The sequence below is a fragment of the Strigops habroptila genome, chromosome 4 (genome assembly GCF_004027225.2).
Source record: "Strigops habroptila isolate Jane chromosome 4, bStrHab1.2.pri, whole genome shotgun sequence".
Taxonomy (NCBI): domain Eukaryota; kingdom Metazoa; phylum Chordata; class Aves; order Psittaciformes; family Psittacidae; genus Strigops; species Strigops habroptila.
In genome coordinates this window covers 47,648,475-47,669,985 of record NC_046358.1, presented here as the reverse complement: position 1 = coordinate 47,669,985, position 21,511 = coordinate 47,648,475, and the positions used below count along the sequence as shown (strand labels likewise).

Here is a 21,511-nt window from a genome sequence, read left to right as displayed (position 1 = left end):
TACCAGCCTACATGGGGTGTCACAGTATTCCAGGCTTAGCAATGCCCATGCTAGGAGGCATCTGTGGGTGGTGATGCTTCCCTGCCCTCAAGCTAGAGGCAGCAGACAGACCTTTGGGAGGCTTAGTAAGGAATAGGCAGGCTGATAGCCTAAGGAAAAGATTAAGGAGGGAGTAACAGGAAGAATTAATTCCCCCCACCTCCAGCTATTTCTTTCAGCATGTAAAAGCCAGTCCATCAACTGCTCTTAACTTTTGCTAGAAAGGATACTTGCCTGCCTAGCCAGCAGAAGAAAACTTCCTCACTGTTTCCACATGATATACCACTGTATCCTAGAAATATCTCTGCCAGCTCCTGCAGTATCACTCTAGAAGCCACCCAGAAACCCATGCAAAGAACTGCAGCATGTGTGTCTGGGGACACAAACCCGGTGAGAGACAGAGGCAGGGACCAGGCAAGAAAGGATGGAGTCTTTTTTCTGATGGAAAGTAAGGGGGGATAACAACAGGCTGAAACACTTGTTCCAAAGTGGATTTTATTCCAGGCATTAAACAGATTCTGGCACATGCTTTCTTCAAGAAAAGGGAAAACAAATCTGGGCTCCACATATATTACATCTGGCAAAGTGTAACTTACAAGTGAGCGGGGAAAATAAACCCTTTGAAATTGATTTCTGTACAACAGTAGTTTCGGCTCCTCTTAAATAAGCCCCCATTGGTTCACAGCACATGAAATTACATTGGATGATCTGATACAATAACAGCTTTCTTAAAAGGTGTTAACAATGAAAATGCTCTGTCTTGACAGCCTGGGGGGCTGTTTAAAGTAAACAAGGAAACAAGGGTGAGCTGTTTGTTCTGACTTAGAGAAACAAATCCCTGGGCCAAATTTGAGGGCTCAGTCAGTTTGCTTTCAAAAAACCCACTGGAGTCCTTTACCAAAACATGGCACTGCATGGACCTTGGGGGAAAAACCACAGATAACGTCGTTCCTCTTTCCCTTCAGAGCAAGGGAAAGGGCAAATATACCAATACTGATTTTGGACAAGACTTTGTTTATTCTGAGAAGTTTAGTTTGCCCACACTTGAAAGCAGCCTTTCGTAATCCACCGCCTTCTCAGCAATTGCTAAAAGCCATTGGAAACCAACGGCCACCAGAAGATGATGTGGGAGGAGGTCAGATATCTGCATTGGGCCTACAGGAGGGTCCTGTGAGCAGTGCTTTAGGTGACAGACAAGTAAATAGTGTGGAGGTGACCTCAGGAGAACATGTCCAAAACCAGGAAGAGTTAGGGCTCTGGTAGCCCCTAGCTCCGGGAGCAATTTAAGTTACTGACATCTAGCATATGCCCACCTTTCCCTTTAATCGCCCAGGCCGGGGCACCTGAAGAAGGAGAGTGTCCAATCTTTAGCTGCCCCAGCTCACAGCCCCAGATGATGCCAGTTCACACTCTGCCAGGTGGTGAGCAGTAGGAAGAGAGGCACAAATCAACACAGCTAGTCGGGTACCTCTGCTCCAGGAGCCATCAGTAGCCTCCAACACTGGAGCCAAGCACAAAGTTGAGGGCAGTAGCCAGTGTGCTGACAAGAGCCCTTTGAACCAGAACTGGCCCAGGGCTTGGAGACTGTATGTAAGCAGAGCTTCTGTGGGCTGCAGCAACAGGAGAATTGTTTGTAGAGGAGCTGGGTCCTAGTCCCAGTACGGTTATGAAGAAGGAACTGCAAAAAAGCTGCACACACACAGTGGGAGCAAGGAGGAAGGAAGCAGTACCTGGTGGAGGAGTGAACATGCTGTTAGCTGCAACCCTTGAGCTGCTGGAGAGTGAAATGGGGGAAGCTCAGATGGTCCACTTAGGATGCATTTTGATGAAAATACATAATCCTTTAACACTTTGTTGTATACAGAGCTTACGTACAGTGCCTGCGCAATGGCCTTTCATCTGTATTTGCATTAACTTTTTTAAAGCCAGGTATGCGAGAACTTCACTGTCCCTGTCTTCTAATGCTTAATGATGCTGTTTTGGAAGTAGCATTTCCTGCATATTCTTGCTTAAAAAAGCAATTTCTAGTAGGATGGTATCTCTCCCCACTGATGGGTCTTGTCTGTTCTGCCCTCTTTCTATTCATAGATTATTTCCTTTTCTTCTCTAATCTTTCCTGGCCCTAGTGGTTCAGGCCCAAAGCATCTCTATACAGGGGAAAGAGAAATCTCTGCAGAGTCAGTGCCCCCATTCCCACACAGAAGTGCAGCTGCACAATGCAGTAAGCTTGGGACCGAAGGGAACTGCCTCCTGAGCTTTCACAGTGTGAGCAGGTCATTCATCTGGTTAATCGGTGTCGAGATGGCGAGCTGATGTCAAAGTGAAGGGGGAAACAGGAAAAAGGCTCTGGCCACATGACTCATTTAATTTTTTAAATACAAGAACTGAGAACAGAAAACAAATTGTCCAGTTCTCACACAAGCACTTCTGAGCACATACAGCGTATGAAGAACAGTATCTGTTCTTTTGTCAACTGTTGGGGATAACGCCAAGCTAGGAGAAAGAATTATAAAGGGATACAAACATGATCAAAAGCAGCCAGCTGTTCAGAATCCAAATGAATATCCTGTTTCTTCTACGCCAGAACAGGAAGGATCCAGGGAAGCAATTGTCAACCAAAGGTCACCCAGCTATCTGGTTCCCCTGCCAGGTTCTTGGAGAAGAGGCTTGGTTTACAAAACCTAGCTCCAAGAGGAAAATTTAACAGATCTTGCAGGAAAAGGTAAACTTGTGGGGATTTTTTTATTTGAATAGGTAAGCTTCCCCTGGCAGATCTGAAAATCCACACTCAGCTACAGCTGACTGGTAACTGGGAGCAGGACTGGGATGCTAGCTAGAGACACCAGTTGTCTTTGGTATTTCCAGAACACAAAGGAGAGATCTCTTGGGGCAGGTCTGTACTGAGGCAGCATTTGTGCAGGGGGCATTTTCAGCTGCACCAACTAACCTGCCCAAGGTGCCCACTACGAGGAGAAATGGGTGTCCCAAGTCAAGCAGCCCCAGTCCTTTTCACCTCCTCTTTCTCAGAGAGAGGGGGAAAAGAACTAGACAGAGGGATTGGGTGGCTTGTCATGCTGGGCTCTGTTCCATGCAGAGCTGGAGAGCCAGCAAGGGGGCTGTGCTCCTGCTCAGCCAACAGCAGGATGCCTGCGATGACCGAGGGGCTGTCCCCTTCTGCCTCATGCAGCAGGGAACTGGGTGGGCTCCTGCCACAGGCCTGAGCCAAGCATAGTGACACTGTCAGTGAGCGCTGCACACAGAGCTCTGTGCATCACCTTCAGTGTGGGGTGCAGCAGACAGTGTCTGGTAGCATCAGGAGAAGCAGCCAGAGAACAGTCCCAGCTTCCCTGGCATCCTAAAGCATCAGCACCCTTCTCTGACCAGCTCTGCAGCAATATGGTCCCCAGAACCCAGGTCCAGCGGGGCTGCCTGCAGGTTTGGATAACTCATGGAGGCAGGGCTGCCCTTTTACCCGTAAGAGACTAGAAGCAAGAATTCAACAGGGAATAGTCCCCAAAACAATCCCTGGTTATTATGCTGCTAAAACAGATTGTCCGTTTTCCACCTCTCATCAGCATTGTGCCAACCTCAGCCCATTTGGCTGTAGAGCAGCTACTACAGGCAGAGGAAGGAACAGGCCCCCCACAAAGAGGTTATAAACCTGCCCCCAGGGCATGCTAGTTCCTTCCCAGCCCTCCACTTGTCATGATGACTCCTCTTCTGGCCAGTCCTCACTGAGAGACACACATGCGTGAATGATGCACAATGTTAGAGTGAAAAGCCGGGAAGCCAAAGAGCTACCAATGTTTGTACAAGCATTGTCTAATCTGTCAGACTGAAGGTCATGGACTCTGCATGCAGAGGAAAGAATGGATGGGGAGAGCTGCAAGGCAGTTCTGGTCACTCTGAGTGTTTGGCTGGGTCTCCCCTCTCTCTGGGTGCAGCTGTGCACGGACATCAGCTACAAAGGAGAACTTAAGACAACAGATAGGAAGATTTCTACAACTCTCCTCATCCCTCTCACTCCCAGCTTCTCTGAAAAGCTCAGAAACACCAAGTACTCAGCTGAAATGGTGGCTTGCTGATGGGCACATGAAAACATTTAGGTTCAGACATACAAAACCTTCCCGATCCCCCTCAGTTCCCGAGGTCTCATGCACAAAGAAACAAGGAGATCTCTGTGCTACCATCATGTTGCTTGTAGCAGCTCCCACTGTTGGCCAGGTACACCTGCTTGGCAAGGGTTGGTCACCACTTTCCCAGTCTGGTTTTCCAGGCAGAGACCACTGACAAAGTGTTGAATGAAACTGCCTTTCATCTTCCACTTCTGTAAGAAGACAGAGAAGAAACATGCTGTTACTTCAACTTCACCACAGAACTGTGCCTCCAAGCGGAAGGAGAAAGGTTGAGCATAAACCTCACGTAAACCCCAGCAGCTGGGGAGACTGAAAATCTAGGCATGGGCAGGATCTCTAAAGCACTGGTTTCCTGTATTAACCATACCTGGAGTTTGAGTTTAGCTGAATTATAGGGCTAGATATTCAGAAGCATCTAGAAGGCAAACAACACAAAAATCAGCAAGTAGTGGCATTTTCAAAAGCACCCAAGATCCACAATTTCCCTGCCATTCTTTGTCCTGCATCTCTAGGCACCCAGATACCTGTCAAAACCTAAAATCCTTCTATGGTTTCTTTCCAATCCATAGAAAGCAAAGCAATGAAAGTTCATCCAATGTGAAAAGCAATATATCTACAGAAAGCAAAAATCACACTTCTTGCTGCTTGACTAAATTGTATCTATCTCTCTTCCGCGTCACCTCATCTCTCAAGTCAAGATTTTTATCAGTCCTACACTGAAAGCTCTTCATAGCTCTGTACTCTTTTTAGCCGGCTCTACTTCATAATCTTATCTGCCCTGCCAACATTTTGGTTTATAACTGTCCATTTGACAGCTTCTCTGAACATAGTGCTCTGCTTTCTGCAGTGCTGTCCTCTGGGTCTGCGTCCCTCAGAGCATATCCACCTGGTCCCACATGCAACCCTTTCTGGAAGGTCTACATTGGTCATGCTGCTTTCTAGGAAACAAAACATGTGTCCTAACCTTGAATTGCAAATTCTACCGGGAAAGTGCTGTAGGTTCCATCCCTGCTGGAAAGAATTCGGACCACTGCCGCTGACAGTGAAGAGACTAAAAGCAGAAATGAATCCGTGGACTTGGGATCTCCCAGGTGAAGCTGGGCCATTTCGCTCCAGTGGGGCACTGCTGAGATCAGCAGGTCATTGGATTGAGTGCTCCATGGTCCAGAGATCACTCTTTTCAGTCACACAGATGTCTCAGCTAGAATCAGGGTCTGGGTCTTCAGTCAGTAAACAGCTTAGGAATATTATGAAGATGTTTTGGCTAACCCATGGAACTGATTAAGAAAAAAAAACAGCTTGACAACACTGATGGATCCCAAGGCTGTTGCAGAAATTATATACAAAGGGGGAAATAAATCCTACAATATCCAGGCAATGTCAAAACCTACAAACATTTTAATTCTTGGGTAACACAGCAGATTGCCACATGCTGTGTGGTTTAAGACACCCAGTTATGTTCAGCTATTGCTGGCAGCTCTCTTCCAAATCTGTGTGCTGGTCATGTTTCTTAGAGGTCAGGGCAATTGCAAAGCCCAGAGCAATCTGTTGCTCCTGTATCACATATTCTTTCAAGACTAAATATCATCAGCAGGATCACGTTGCCAGCACTGCTAGCCCTGTCTGACAGGATACCAGGAAAGGAGAGCTGTTTGCACAGCAAGAAGCAGCTGGGTTTAATAGGCAAAGGGGCAGAGGAATGGAGAGAGGATTGAGAGGAAGATACAATGCAGCCTGTGCACTGCAATGCCCTCACCAGCTGCTGCAACCCCCCGCCTACACAGATCCCAGAGCCATCTGGCTCTCATCTGGCAGAAGTCTCCCTCCAAAGAGCTGAGGAAGAGTTAATACCGTAAAGCAGAAGCTGTAAGGATGGAGTGGAAAGCAGGAGGTCTTCTCCTCTGGAAAGCAGTGCACTCTGCCTAGCTGGCACAATCTCTGCACAATGACCTCCCCACCACTGCTTCCCAGCATCATAGACACCTCTGTGAAGAGCCTCTTGACCTTCTCCTACTGTGTAAAGGGAAACTCTTCCTTGCCTTCCACCCTCCCCCTGCCTCTCTGTACTTGTGAATTCCCAGCCTTCTCCTTCATCTTCCCCTGTGCATGTGCTAGAAAACGCCTGCCAACCATCTGTCCCACACACCCCATAGCTCACCAGTAGACCTTGCTGCAAAGGAGTATGCTGTTACGAGATCTGAGATGGAGGGCAAAGGCAACTACTAAGAGACACTGGTTTTCTTCCCCCAGCTCTTCAGGAGAAAACTAGCACCGCTGGGAGGCTTGCTCATGTTATTCCTCCAGATCAGAGATCAGAGACCTGCTGCCATATCATCTTTTCATGCTAAGCAGGCACCCTCTGTGATGTTTGTAGGGAGAGTCAACAGCAACAGACACAGCGGGACACCTGCAAACACTCACCAGAGCACATTTGCTGCTGCTAACAAAGTATGCCAACTCAATCCACTTCTCAGCGAATCACACCACTGGAAAGCCCAGCGTTTCAACTCATCCCATATCCATATGCTCGAAAGAAAGCTGGTCAAGGATGGGAAAGGGGGAGGAGGAACACTGAGAAGGTGACAGAAAGATGAATATAAGGCTCATCCGGGCTGCAGGAAGATGCAATATATGGAGCTATTATAAAGCATACTGACAGTAAAAGGCAAAGTAGAGCTCCTCATCTCACATGGAAGTGATATTTTCAGAATGATGGATTCCCTTTCTGGTCAGAAACTGTGCTTTGCTGCCCTCTGTGAGATAACAGACCAACTCCCCTGACTTCACCTGAACCTTTCACTAGACCCCCCTGCCTGGCTGGGAGACCATGGGATTACCAAGGACAACCCAACACCTAGCCCTGCAGGGACACATCGTATTTCAGACCCTTGAGGATGGTGGGCAGTAGGAATGGGTGGAAACTGGAAATTGGAGGCTCATCTCCCACTGTCAACCACCTCAGAGCCGGGCAATTTAGTCTAAACTAGTCACCTGGTGATGTACTTATGGAAGGGTCCAATGTACAGGCACCTTCTGGGAGGGCCCAGCTTTCTCCACAGACCACAAGGGGAGACTGGACAGCTAATTTTTAAATGACAGTAGTGATGCCCATCTTTAAGAAAAACAAACAAAGAGAGAAGACATTTCCTGCATACAAAACCAAACATTTCAGGCAGTTCTCTCCTCTCCTAGACCCAAACATTATGACTGGCCTGCACTTGGAAGGAAAGCTTTTGAAAGGTATAAGCACTGCACAATCTGAAAAATTTTGCCTTGAAAATCCTCTTTGTTTTCCCTTTCTTGTGCAGATAGAGATAATACAGTTTACTGGTCACAGCAGATTGGGAGTAGAGATGGGGAAAAAAACCCCAACCATATTTTCTTTTAAATATTGTGTCTTGATCCTCTTCTCCAGTGTCAAAAATTTCCCTACTTTTTTTAAAGCTCTCTCTCCATCTTTATTATGTATCATTGCAAAGTATTTTGAGGTGGCTGGATAGAAGCTTTCCATGTTGCAATTACTAAGAGAAAAGTCAGAAATAGCCAGTCCTTTTCTATCCAATACATACAAGAGCTGAAGGCGTTTACACTAGTGTAGTTTTTCAGGGTAATCAAAAGTTTGATTTTAACCCCCAGCAATCCAGTCAGTCCAGGTTTTCTCTCCAGATTCTAACAAGAGCCTTGTAACCCTGAAAATGTAGTGGAGTTGGTCAAGCTCATGAAACACAGCTTAGAAGAGCAGATTTTGTTGATTAGGACCGAGAAGATTCGCACAGAAACGTATGGAGAGCTGATAACTGGAATAGCTAAGGATGCCGCAAGTTGGAATTGAATGTATTTGCAGAGCCATAGGCAGCCTGAATCTGGTGCTGAAGATGACAAACACTAAAATTTAAATAGAGGAGCAGACGGAGCGTGATGGAAAAGCTTACACCAGCATCCAGGAAGTACTGTCTCCCTTTGAGCACTTAACTTTGTAAAACTAAGAATCACAATTGAGGGAAACTCTTGTCTCCTGAAAATCGCTTTCAAGCTATGGCATGCTGCCAGTATTGGTTTACCTACTTATTACCATGAAGACGCTGAGTCAGGTGCTTCCAGAACAGACAGCTTTTCACTTCTTCTCTTTTCTGATAGTCTATATAAAGCTGCGTTTCTCTGCACTTTGGGTAATAGGATACACTGAGAAGCAAGGTGGGAAAAATTTCCCAATCACATCCAAAGGCATACAGGAGTTCAAATACTGCGTGTCTCACAAGAAAACTTGGTGTCCTCATTTTCGGGCAGGGGTCACATTCCTTCCTTCAGCACATTTTAATGAAATATGGCTGTTTAATAGGATTTCTCAGCATGCTTCTTATTCTGTTGGGAAATACTGTGCCAATGTTTCTCATTTCCATTCTCTTGTTTTAGTGTCTGACTCTCGCTTTGCCTTCTATTTGTTCTCATTATAATAAAAATTAAACCACCACTCCTTCCATCAGTCAGAGCCAAAACCAAAGCTAAAGGCAATAATTTATTGTGCATTCAACTAAAAAATGCTATTCTCCAAATAACACTATGGATAACATCCATCTGTTTTGAAATCTAGTTCTGATTATCCAGAATAGCTCTTGGCTGGTCTTCTGCTAGCAGTGCCAGCTGTTGCTGTTGAATGATCAAGGGATCATGGTGCCAAACAGATTTTGTTCCTGGTTCCTTTCATCCCAAGGGAGAATAGTCTGACAGAACCAAAAACCATCTAAATTTTGACTGTTGTGTCATATCCTTCTGCTTGCAAAGTTCTAGACTTATTTTGAGGCAATACTCCAGATAAAACTCATAATACTGTAAAGCCTCCGCTAGAGTATCACATATATGGACTCTTGTTAGTACTCAAAATTATCTACGCTGTGGACATGCTTAATGCAAAACAGCTGTGTAGCATGTGCACAGATTCAGTATGTTTGAAAGCAGAAAGCAACTTTAGGAGCTGTATGGTGCCGTCATAAAGATCTAACCAATCTATTCTGGTGACAATCAAAAACAAAGCCATCATGTGCCCCATCTTTTGTCAGAAATCTTGCTTTTGCATCACTCAGACATAGATGTGAAATCTAGATCCAGAAAAGTCCAAACATCTCCCACTACAGACCTCTGATGACAGTGACCCCAGAGATGCTTAAAGCTGGGCTTCCATTGTGTCACCATCTTCTCTTAGGATACTGTATGTGTGATGCATGTTGCCAGGCTCACCCCCTTCCACTCAGACCACCTACTCAGGGCTGTTGCTTGTCACCTCCGCCTCTCTGAAGCAGCTCAACTCCCCTTCCTCCACTCAGCTCCTCTGACTCTGGGAAGCCCATTTGAACTGAGGAGTGGCTACACTCATGCACAGTTTGAAAACACTGCTCTCCCCACAGCACTCACACTTTGAGCTGTGAGTACCCACAGGGACGCAGGCAATTTGCAGGGCAACTGAGGGAATTTGTTCCCTCCAGCTTCTCTCTTTCATTTCACACTATAGAGTGTCTACAGCAGTGGATGTCTCCTTGAAAGTCAACCTCTTAGATATCAGGAGGAGAGAGAATAGGATAGTTTGAAAAGATGACTAACTTTTAGCTGATTAAAATCCAATGTCAGTATTAGCAACAATTACTGTGTTTACAGAAGAGAAGGACCATAACAACATTCGCTAAGATCACAAAAAACTTGAGCGTTGCAAGTAGAACACGCTTTATAAGTAGAAATCTGAAATGGCAGTTGTGACTTCCAAAAAAACCCTCAACATTTCAGAGCATTTCAACCCAAATTAAATGAAAAATTCAAATGCACTTCTCTCGCCTCATCCCTTCAGCTGCAAGGCAGTTTGGAATGGCAGCTGTGATTAAAATCAGTCTCTGATTATTTGAAATGCTTAAACAAAATCTTTGCTTACAGTCACTTGGCTAAATCATCTGCTAGGTCAAGTCCTTGATTGAAGTGCAGTTTGTTCACATAAGGTAATGGAAAACAACAGCTCACATCCTTAAGCGTATGTGCATGTCTTTATAATGAGCCTGTATATAATCAACACATCAAGGCTCAATAAATCCTATTCCAGCAGGAGAATGAGCCTGCTTGGGTACATGTGGATTAATCTCTCTTCTGGCTAATAGTGCTTGGACTCCACCCCCCTTCAGGGGACTCTTGTCCTTCCATGAGAGAGGAGGTGGGGAAAGACAGCTGATTTTGGCAGCTGCTGGAGTCCTCTCTGCTGCCAGGGAAGAAAATGCTGCAAGGCACCGAAGAGGAGGCTAAGTGACCTAATTACATAGCAAAGGGGTGAGTGATTGCCAACAAGAAAAGAAAGCAGGCAAGCACAGCCCACTTGGGATATCCTTGCAAGGCTAATCCAAACTCAAGAGTTTTCCCAGCATATTCATGGTGACAAATCTTCAAGACATTTCTGCATTAACCAGCCCTCCAGAGGAAAGTCTACATAGCCTTTCCATAAAGGGGCAAGACTGGATTTCAGTGCTTTCTTTCAGAAAGAACTGAATTCAGAGATTCCTGTAGCATTAAAAAGTACTGACAAAAGAGGATGCTGCTGAGGACTGGCAACAGGCTGAGCAGTCTCCTACCTTTCGGTTATCGAAACAATAGATATATCAGAAAACACAGAGTCGCTGTAGCATTAGGTGACAGAAAATGTGCTCTCTCTTGATGCAGAGAGAAGCACAGGAACTAGGGATGAAACAAGCCCAGTCAACTGTCCGCTAGTGCTGCGTTGTCACCTGTTGCGTTTTGCCCAGTTCTGACAAAAAGGCACATCACATCTCTGTGAGGGCACCCTGGCCATCGCAGAGGCCGTCTCCTACCTAGTGCTGTAAGGCAAAATCACTGATGTGTCCTGACACACCAGGGGTGGACATCTTGGAAACAGCATAAGAGTCACAGAACTGCATTTTATTGGGAACACTGCTGCTGTGTATTTTCCCTCAGGGAGCAGTTTGGGTGGAATACACGGTGCTCTGTCAGTCAGTATTTCTCAAGTGAGTTGCACGCATTCAGTTTTAAACGTCTGTTCACATGCCCAAAGACAGCACGAAGAACACATTTCTCTCACTTCTAAATAAGTAAATAGATGACAGCACACATCACCCTTCCCTTGGGTATCTCAAGGCATTTGCTGCTTATCCACCCCTCTCTGATGCTGTGGTCCATCCATACACCAGTCTGGCTGAACATAAACGTATCCAAGAGTGAGACTGGGGTGCAACTGAACTGGAGCTAACCATGCTGCTGAGGGCCCAGGCAGAGCAGATATCCACACACTAGCATGGTCTGTGCTCCCTACTTTGGTCACAGGCAATCTTATACATCTGAGCTTATGAAACACACCAGAGATGGAGATGCAGAAGATAGAAGGGACTTTTATATACTTTGATAGTACTAGGTTTGCCCCTGCAGGCTGCACTGATGTAGGAACACTGGTGAAGGGATTAAAAACTGGTGCAGTTACGTACCTGTCTGCCATCTTTTTGATTGCAGGCTTCCAGTGTGATTTGAGAGCCAGTAGAGAAGGAGGTAATGGAAAGACACTTGTCCTGCTGTCTAATTAAAGGGTCACTGAATACCCACTCCTTTGGCATAAGAAGAAGAAAGGTTCCATTAGGATCATAATGGTGATCAGATGACGAAGACAGAGTGTTTTCTATAAGATATTTCAAAACCTATATCCTTTGTTCAGCTCTTACCAAAGGCTCCCTCACAGCAGCCTTCACCTGATCAGAAGTTTATGCTCAGGCTTAGTGCATCATGACTATTTCAAAGCCTGCAGCTGGCTCCCATGACCATCTGAGCTGTCTGATTAACCTTGGACCCCATGCAACTCCCCGCCTACAAAGCAGGGAGGACTCCTAGCCCTGATTTACATGACGTGCAACTGCTTTTGCATATTTTACATAGCAGACATGTTCTGTAACAGGTATCTGGGACCTGCAGATTATCAAGCAAAGCAAAACACATGCAAGCATATCCATGGGCTAATATATACCATCAGCACACACAAAGCACAAGCCACTTCATTTTTCCCTCCTCTCACTAGATGGATACCCAACTCAATCAACTAATATTATACCCCAAGGAAGAAATAAAAAATGCAATAAGTTTCAGAGGTTTCAAACGGTAATGACATAGAATGAGTCAGATTGAATGGCGTATTGAATGAGGCTGCAAACTAGTTTCCAACAGTTAGCAGATGTGAATATGTATTTTCTGGCATGAGATATCCTACTGTGACCTTTAACTTTCTCAAGCTGCTTCCCTGCTGCTTTCAGTCGGCAAAAGAAGAGGTTGAGTGGTGATCTTCAGCTGATATAAACCAGCACAGCTCCACTGCAGTTAGGAGAGCTGCACCAAATTACTACACCTGGGGTCTTGGTTATTCAAACTCTATCTGGGCTTTATACTGAAACACATCTGTAAAACAGCACAATTCCAGCCATCTGCAGCTACAGCTGAACTGATAGTCCAAGAAAAGTTTCTGATCCAGGGAAAATCTCTTACCCATATGCCAGGGTACTGGCCATACCCCAGGACCATTTCTCATGGGTTGTATGATGAAGCAGAGCACACCCAAGCAACATTTTGAGTGGGAACAGCTACATGACTCCAACCCTGGTCATGTGTCTACTGAACAGACTAGTGATGTCCCTGAGCATTCAAGTGCTACCTTTTGCCTTTGAGTGATGAAAACCTTCCTACTCTAAGTCTGACTGCTGGGCCTGTTGAGACAGAAGAACCCAGAGTCGGGCACAATTTCTTTTTCTGCTTACTATTAAAATCACTAACAGGTCCAAATTCTTCCTTCATTCACCTCTGTATGAACCCACCAAGGCCAGAGATGCCTTTTCATTCCCAGGTAATAAAAAGGTCAGAAGCAGCAGCAAAGCACCAAACTTAAGCCTGCCTTACCTGAGCAACAGGTGGATTGTTCACTGTCCCTTTACAGTTTCCCATGCCAGCCAACATATTTCCTGTGGTATCCTGTACCCAAGACTCCAGGCAGTTTCTTCCTTGTTTAATTATTCCTGGAATCAACTCCTTTTCAGGAATCCTTGAAGTAAAATGAGAGTTGCATGGCACTTCATAAGCAGAACCGTCAAAAGCACTTCTGCGTTTAGAAGGGCTTGACTGGCCCCTGACTGAAGCACAGTCCCCTTTATTTGACAGAAAAAGAACGATACCAAAGTATCCCCTGGAAATGTCTGGAGGAGGCAAAAGCCAAGGGAGAACTTGGTCAGAGGGCTGGTACTCTTTCATTTTAGAAGGCGTAACAGGATCTTTAGGTATACCCCAAGCAATTTAGTGTGATGCCTCTTATGAAAGGGGCCATTGCCAGTAAAAAGCCATATCCACACTGCTTTATCATGCTTCTGCCTCCTTCCAGAGCCCTCCCCTCCAGTGCTAGCACATATTCACTATCTCACTGGTAGCAATACAGGAAAGATCTGTCAAGGCCAGACTACAGCTGGATGTTTTAGCCTCAACCCATGTTAGCTACAGACTTGGTTTGACTTAGATGTAAAGATGTGTTGCCAGGGTGTGTTAACAAGCAAGTGCTAACGACACATCTCCATCCACGCTACCTCCCAGTGGAGCAATGACACACCACTACTGCATCCTGACCTGGGGCAGGGAAAGCCACAGGCACAGCTGGTTCTGGCATTCACCACAGTGTTCTCTGAACCACCCGCACCTCTGCACTGAGGCTGTCCAGCTCTACTTGGCTCAACTACCTCCAGGCAGAGCACCCAACAGGCAGAGACCAAGCTTTACTGGGAGCGATTTAGTGCTCTGGTACTTGTCTATACCCCACACCTCCAAAAACACCACTGTTGCACATCTTTGAGGGACAGCTATGTGGGGCAGAGCAGAGGGCTCCCAGAGGCAGGAGCAACAAACTTTTTGCAGAGTTGTTGTGATGATACATGCCATAAAATCACAGGTTTCTCACCAAAAAGAAGAACAGAGGAAAACCTTTTCCAAGCATAAGTCTCTCTTTTGCCTGCTGCCACCAAGGCTCATCTTCTCACTGCGACCCACCTCCCAGATCCTTCAGAGATTTCTATAAGCAGAGAACTGACTCACTTGAGCTCTGGGTAGACGTTCTCCAGATACCACTGGAAGGATTTACAGTTCAGTTTGCGACGCTGCTCCACTCGGTCTGCAACACTGGAAACACAGGCAGGTTGTTGAGGATAAGGTAGTGAACACGAGGGAGGGGAACAATGAAGATTGGCCAGGAGGTTTGAGGGAGACTATACAACTTTTTCCCATTACTCATCCTCCCACGTTGTTGTTGCTGGGTTCAGAGCACTAGCAGTGACCTGAGGTGAAAAGGAGGAGAGAGGCAAATGGCAGGAAATAGAAATGGAAGACAAACACCTTCAGAGAACAATTCTTTCACTTCCACTGGCTCAGACTGATGGCAGGCCCCAGGTCCTACAAAACTACTGTAGGACCAGGAAAGCGTTTCTGCCTCTGAGTGGTAGGTATACCACAAAACTTGCAGAGCAATCAGCTCCTGAAAAGGCCTAGAAAGTGTTTGCGCTCAGGTATATACAAATGGTTGATCTGTGTGTGCTAGAGCACATCTCTAGGTCATGGCAGCAGCTCTAGGCTCAGGTTGGGTTTCAGACCTAAAGAGCATCATTATTTGCTCCTAAGCAATTTTGGGGAAAGGGAGGCGTATAAAAGGAAATTAACTCAACATCTCAGTAACTGTCTGCTGCAGCAGTTCTCCCACTGCTGATTTGCTTGGCTCTAGCTGGCTGACAAAGAGGACTTCCAACAAGCCATCCTATTGAGCAGTGACCCTAGAGACTCTCTTCTTCAAACTATAATACTACATTTGTGTGTTGGGAAGGACTTTAAACTGTGCCCATGCTCTTTGTCATCCTCAGCCCACAGAGGCCACTGTACTGCGCGTACCTCAGGAGAATGTTATTAGATCCTATATTCACATAAAAACTGTGGGGAAGGAGGGTCCACTGTAGGCTCAGTTGACAGTGATGGTGCCAGAGGCATTTGATTTCTAAAATCTAGATTAAATGCAGATTCACAGGGCTGTTACTACTGCTTGTGTGAACAATATCTTCAGGTTTTGGCCCTGAAACACATGAGCCATATATCCATGTCCAATATGCAGTATTTCCTTCACAAGCAGCAGGGTTACTTGTGTTTTGGCCCCAGTCCAGCTGCTGCAGTCAACTCAAGGACAGATAAATTAGGTAGGCAAAGCTATTTGTACAAAAATATGTAATGCATCATGATAGTAAAGCACAATGTACAACAAAAAAGTGTGTAGGTCAGACCAAACCTGCTTGTCATCAAGTAAGTAATGAGATGTATCATTACCCAGTGCACATAGCTGCGCATTTGAGATACAATCACATTTGCCAAGTCCTTACACTGGTAAAATAGTCACTTATTCATCGACAGATAGAACCCACAGATATAGATTACTTCTGGGACTTTCTACATTGATCTGAGAGTCATAGGGATTTGTTAGTACAGAGGGCAAGCTCTTCCCTCATCCCAGGCCTTGGCATCAATCACCAATTTCTGGGTCACAAAGAATGCTTCAGCCCGTAACAGCAAATCTCACATGGCCTGGAGACAGCTATAGCAAAGGTGTTGTAAGGAGCACAATTCTACACAGAAGTGGATTCAAAAGGTGATGAAGACAAGTCACAACCAGATTGTGTTTCTAAATGAGATGTCCCACCATGGGCCATGTTTTCTCCTGCCCTATAAACCACCCATACACTCACCAGGGAAGAGGTGAGTGTGCCAAGTGCAACCTGCACCATGTGCCAGCTAGCCATGCTTGCCTTGGGATTCTGCATCTGCACAGGAACTTTGGATCAAGCTCTAGTAACTGCATAGCTCACGTTTCCAGGGCAGTTGCATGCTGTGTTAGAAAATATTCTTATCTATCCACTTAAAATATCTGGCCTTTTAATTTCATTACAGATCCCTTTGGCCTTCTGCTAACAAATGATTTATGCAGGGTCAGTGGGAAAAAAATAAAAGTGAATTAGAAGCAAACCTTGTCAGCCAGACACTTAAGCTGCAACCTCCCTGGCAAGCCAGCCATTCAGAGCATCTCTATTCCCCACACTTAGCACCAGAGAAGATCCAAACACTCTTTCTTGCTAGCAACAGGGCTTACCAGAGCCCTCCAACGAAGATTTGGGGGCAGCTTACCTTCCAAATGACTTCCCAATGGCAGATGGCCGAGCCTCATAGTAGTACTGCTTGTATTCATCCATCCACACCTCTGCTGTGCGCTTTGTGTTCCTGCATGGGGATGAGGAGATGCTTTGCTGAGTGCTGCTGGAGAAGCTGTCCCTCCTGCGAGCAAGAACTGGGTGCGCAGACCCAAGGCCTGTCTGTCAGGAGGAAGTGTGGGACAGTCCCACAGAAAAACCAGCAGGCAGTGTGAATGGATATAGGTTGAATGTGTTAAGTCCACAAAGCCTTGCAAGGATGCTTCAGTTCGGACATTAAAATTTTAGCAGCCATAGTTTACCATGATTTTTTCGCACATTCTTCCACTGCAGAGACACTTGGACTGAATGTCACCATCACCCTGCTTTACAGTATCCTTTTCCCCAGATTAGCATAATGCTATGGAATAATTCAGCTTGGAAAGCACCTCTAGATATCACCTGGTCCAGCCTCCTGCCCAAAGCAGACTAACTTCAGGTTGTTCAGGGTCTTGTCTGGTCAAGTTTTGAAATCTCCAAAAATGCAGATTTCACCACCTCTCTAGGGCCCTACACCAGTGCTCAGCTGCCCTCATTGTGAAGCACTTTGTCTCATCTTTTTTTCTTTTCCCATCTGTCCTGCAGTGGAAGTTGTCCTTAGGGCTTTCCTCAGAGCACATACAACTCAGTAAGATCGCTGGACTCAAAAGCAGCTCAGAGACAACAGAGATGACTGCTGGTACACAGGGACATGCCATAGGGCAATATCTACAAATGGCCAGGTTCTCTCTCCGAGCTACTGCTCCCCCCGCCTTCCATTGCAGGCTGAGGAAGAACCAAATGCATTAATACGAACAACACAGAAGGGAACAGGTTTTGTTCACAGAAAACAGCAACTCATTCTTCCCTTGAGATGCTCAGCTACGAGCTGTTGTCTTCCGTCATCAGGCAGAAGGACAACAAAGAATTCAGGCTTATTTAGACATGCCCAACATTAAGATGACCTGGCTGCTACCAGGAATTACCCAACACCTACTTGATGTAAGTCAGTGCATTGCCCTCTGGGAAGTCATAGGGGTGGCGCTTCCTAAACACGTGTCCCACTCGACTGCAGGGAACGATCTCCAAGCTGCCGCCGCACATCCACACTCGGAAAGATAGCTCTGGAAGAGACCCCAAGAGTCATACAGCTGCAGATTGGCAGCATTTCCAAGAAGAGCAAATTCAGCAGTGTGCCTGAAAACATTGCCCCTCTGATCTAGATGTTTTACATCCAGCAGCAAAACCAGGAAAAGCAATGGCATGGTGATAATGGAAAAAACTGTTCTCACTTTGTTCAAATGAAGGCCACCCTTGTGGCTCAGAGACTTCCTAGCCTTCTCCAATCCCACTCCTCTCTTTGGTCCCCTGGGCATTTCAGTGAGACACCTTTCCCTTTGACCAGGTCCTTGTGGTCACTGTCAAGCCTTCGGGATGGCATTTGGCAACAAACTGAGATGACCTCCACACCCACCTTGTTTTGGACTTCTGTAACTCTCCAGCCCTGCATGTGGATGGAAGAAATAAGGAAGAATTTCCTGTGTAAAGCAAATCATGTGAGGAAGAAAGGTAGCTTAGGAGACAAGGAGAAAGAAGAGAACAAGACGAGGGCATAGGCAGTGAGTCAATGTCTAGAGCAGAGTCCTCTCCCTCATACCTCCATGTTATCCACCCTACAATAGCTTGTTGTTCTTGTCCTGCTTGTCTCTGTTAATTAAAAAAAACTAAAAAAAACCCCAAAACCCCCCAAAAAAACCTCCCACAAAACCAAACCAAAACAAAACAAATAAACAAAAACAACAACAAAAAAAACCCCAACCCAAAATAAAGTGGATGACTGGGTTATAGTTTGTCACCAGTTGACTCTCCTGGGGGAGTTAAGAGCGGAAATCACTCTAATAATAGTGTGACTATAAAAATATGGAAAGAACCTTGCTACTTGAAGAAATCCAGCTGGTCCTGAAGCTAAATGTAAGATTTTGTTAAAGGATTAGAAGAACATGGAGCTTTGATGTACAGGCGCTTATTTGCATCACAGAAGAGATGTGACCTCGCTCAAGCTTACACATCTGTCCTTGCAAGTTTAATTACTGCCACACCGGAGGGGCTTTCCACTTTGTGTTTCATGTGGCGGTGAGAAGAGAAGAAAGAAGAAGGAAAAATGAAAATTAGGTGTGTAGTTTGTTAGTCCTTACCAAAAGGGTTTCAGATTGTGTAGACTGATTACTTCAAAAACTTTACTCAGTTGGGATCTCCCTCCAGTAATGCCCGAATTATGGGGCTCTGATGTTTAGAAATTAAAAAGAAATTATGTATCCAGCTCTAATGACTGTTTCAAAGCATGTACACAGACTAACATCTTCCCAACCTTCATCTTTCCCCATAGCTTTCCTCTCCAGCTCTTAGGAAAGGTTGTTTAAACAGTGCATTTTGCGGGGGAAAGATGGTGTATTTAAAATAGCTTCTAAGTAAAAAACCCATTTTATTAGACTGTTGTGTCATTTCTTACTAGCTCTTACTAGTCAGTCTCTTCCTGACTCTTTCCTAGAGCTTATTATTTTCAGTCTCTTTTCAACAGAGAGTTCAGGCTTCAGAGAGAGGAAGGGCTTTAAAAAACAAAAAAACCCAAATGCCAAGATATGAGTTTCTGTCTGGTAGTGTGTCCAGCTGGCATGTGCTTTCCTGGAATGAGGTTCTGACTCACTCCAGCCTAAAACAAAAACAAAACTCTCAATCTAGTATGTGTAACTTAAAATGAGTCCATTTCTCAAGAGAGGATTCCTCATGCCATGTTGGCATCTTAGGCACACAGACAGATGGCATGTCCAGGTTTGCCAATGATGAAAATCTTTAAAGAAGGGACAAAAGAATGCAGGTTTTGGGCACAGAAGAGAAAATGGAGATCAAACATAGGTTATTAAGGACTTTCATCTATCCTCTGATGGAAAGCATAGGAGAACTTCTTGCTGTGTATTTTCCAAGACATGACCTAGTCCATATGTGTTCTAAAAACTTAATCGCTGTGGCTTTTCCCCATCACAGTGGAAAAAAAAGGGGTTTATCAGCTCACACCCAGCTGGACGGACATTAAAGCAGCTGGTAATTGCTGCCTGATCATTTCTGTGTATCTGCAATGTGTGCAGAGCTTGTCGGGCTCTGTGCCCTAGCCATACATTCTCTTATCATGATGATGATGATGATGATTATCCTATTTCCTCACGGAAAAAAGTTTCAAAGAAGTTGATTAAAAATAGCCTTTGTGGGCAGGGAGTGGCCCATCTCACCCACCCAAATTAGTCAGAACCACTCTCTCACCTCATCTGCAAATGGTGACCTTATTCAAACACCTTCTTTCCACTCAAAATTGTAATTTGTAGCAAAACTACTGTTTCAGAACATTATCAATGTTTTTTCTTCATAACAAAACCTAGGTTTCAAGTAAGTATGGAAACCTTCCCCTCCCCGCCCCCCCCCAAAACGGTCAATTAATCTTTCTGAAACTACAAAGAACATTAGTACTTTTTGTTGCCAAACACACGTTGGTTTACACCCCTCTGCTGTGCAACAGCAACAGGCTTTATGTAAAAGCCACTGGTTGATTTGTTGCCTCATATTATGCTGAAGAGCTGAACAAAAGTTAGCTTTAAAAAGGAAAAGCAGTCTGGTTTGCTTTTAAAATGCTTTCCCGTTTCCTTCATCACAGTGGTGGTGTGGCAATGTGGCTCATGGACAGGCCACATTAAACAGCGCTGGGCACTTAGCTTTGCCCTCCTTAAGTGAAGAGTGAAGGTGCAGGATAAGAGACGAGTGGTGGGAGACAAAAAATTTACAAGGAAACCTCACAAGGCAAAACTGGTAAGCCAGTCCCACACAGCCTGGCCCTGCCACTGCCAGGGTTTGCAAGAGCAATCTGAAGGAGAATGAAGCAGTTCTGTGGAGGTTTTAAACACCTCTACCTGCAAGAAGGGCTGTGGGTGTGCAGATAATTTACTGCCACTTATGGCAGAGAGCTCTGCTTAGCATCAAGCCACTGACATACACACCAAACAACAATGCTGGGCTCCCAGGTGGACAGAAGCAGACATCCAGAAGCATAAAGAAATATTCTTCTCCATTCTTTACAGCTTTTACATAGTTGCAGCTCAGAGGCTGGCAGGACGGTCAAGTGGCTGGCTCTGCAGCTGGAGCAGGGCTAGTGACAGCAAGAAGCTGAGTTTGGCTGTGCAGAGGAGTCTGAGGGTCACAGGAGAGGGGATCTTCATTGTTGGTAAATGCTGCCTCTTACTTCTGCCTACAGTGCTTAGCTGATGCTACCAGCACTGCTGAGATCCCAATGCCAGCCCCATTTCATATCTCTGTTAAAAATCACGACTATCATAAACCTGAAGCAAGACCTCAGAAAGCAGAGAACACAGACACTCATTATGAGATATTTTGTTTTTAAAAAGTGGCACCTTGATATTCTATTCTAGCCAAACCCACTACTTCCTGGTTTCAGAGAGCATTTCAGAAAGAGGCAGCTCTCCCAGCCGTGTTCAGAGACACAAAAGTTTCCTCTTCTTGACTACTTCTTTCTTTCTAATTCGTCCTTCAGGTGCTAGAAAACACCATATAATTCTTCTTTAAAGGATTTTATTTACAAACCTGTAACATTCATGGAAGTTGTAAAAACAGATTTTTGGGGGGGCAGTGTTAACTACGGAAAAGTCTATCTAAGTTGACTGCAAAATAGAGAAAGGCTTTTATCTCTTCAGCTCCACTTGCATCATTTCTAATGAATGTCCAGAATAGTTGAAGTATCCATGAACTTCTTTTCAATACTCTTCCTCTTGCTACTAACACCTAGTGACATTGCAGCATCCCTTCACACCAGGCAATGAGAGATACCTGGAATACCTGTGCCTGGAATTAAGTGCAAGGAGATGGGTTTAAGCACCATGCCCTCTAAGATAACAGCACTTCAGTGGACAGACTACCTTGGGCCTCCGAATTCCTCAGATGTTTGTGATGCCCTAGCCTGCTTCTAAATATTTGCATTTGGGATCTACTTGTACCCAAATT

General features: G+C 45.3%; 1 protein-coding gene across 3 annotated transcripts in view; it reads right to left on the bottom strand.

Annotated features, from left to right (window-relative positions):
* Positions 1-516: 516 nt before the first annotated feature.
* GALNT16 (polypeptide N-acetylgalactosaminyltransferase 16) overlaps positions 517-21,511 on the bottom strand; it is a 75,813-nt gene continuing 54,818 nt past the window's right edge. For 2 of the 3 annotated variants that reach the window (XM_030484119.1, XM_030484123.1), the window contains exons 10-15: positions 17,448-17,574; positions 16,410-16,502; positions 14,289-14,372; positions 13,113-13,254; positions 11,663-11,779; positions 517-4,366 (exon numbers count right to left, since the gene is read on the bottom strand). In XM_030484119.1, coding sequence (XP_030339979.1) covers positions 4,229-4,366; positions 11,663-11,779; positions 13,113-13,254; positions 14,289-14,372; positions 16,410-16,502; positions 17,448-17,574 — 701 coding nt within the window. In that variant the 3' untranslated portion in view covers positions 517-4,228. The remainder of the gene's footprint in view (positions 4,367-11,662; positions 11,780-13,112; positions 13,255-14,288; positions 14,373-16,409; positions 16,503-17,447; positions 17,575-21,511) is intronic. The other variant, XM_030484120.1, reaches the window with a different exon arrangement.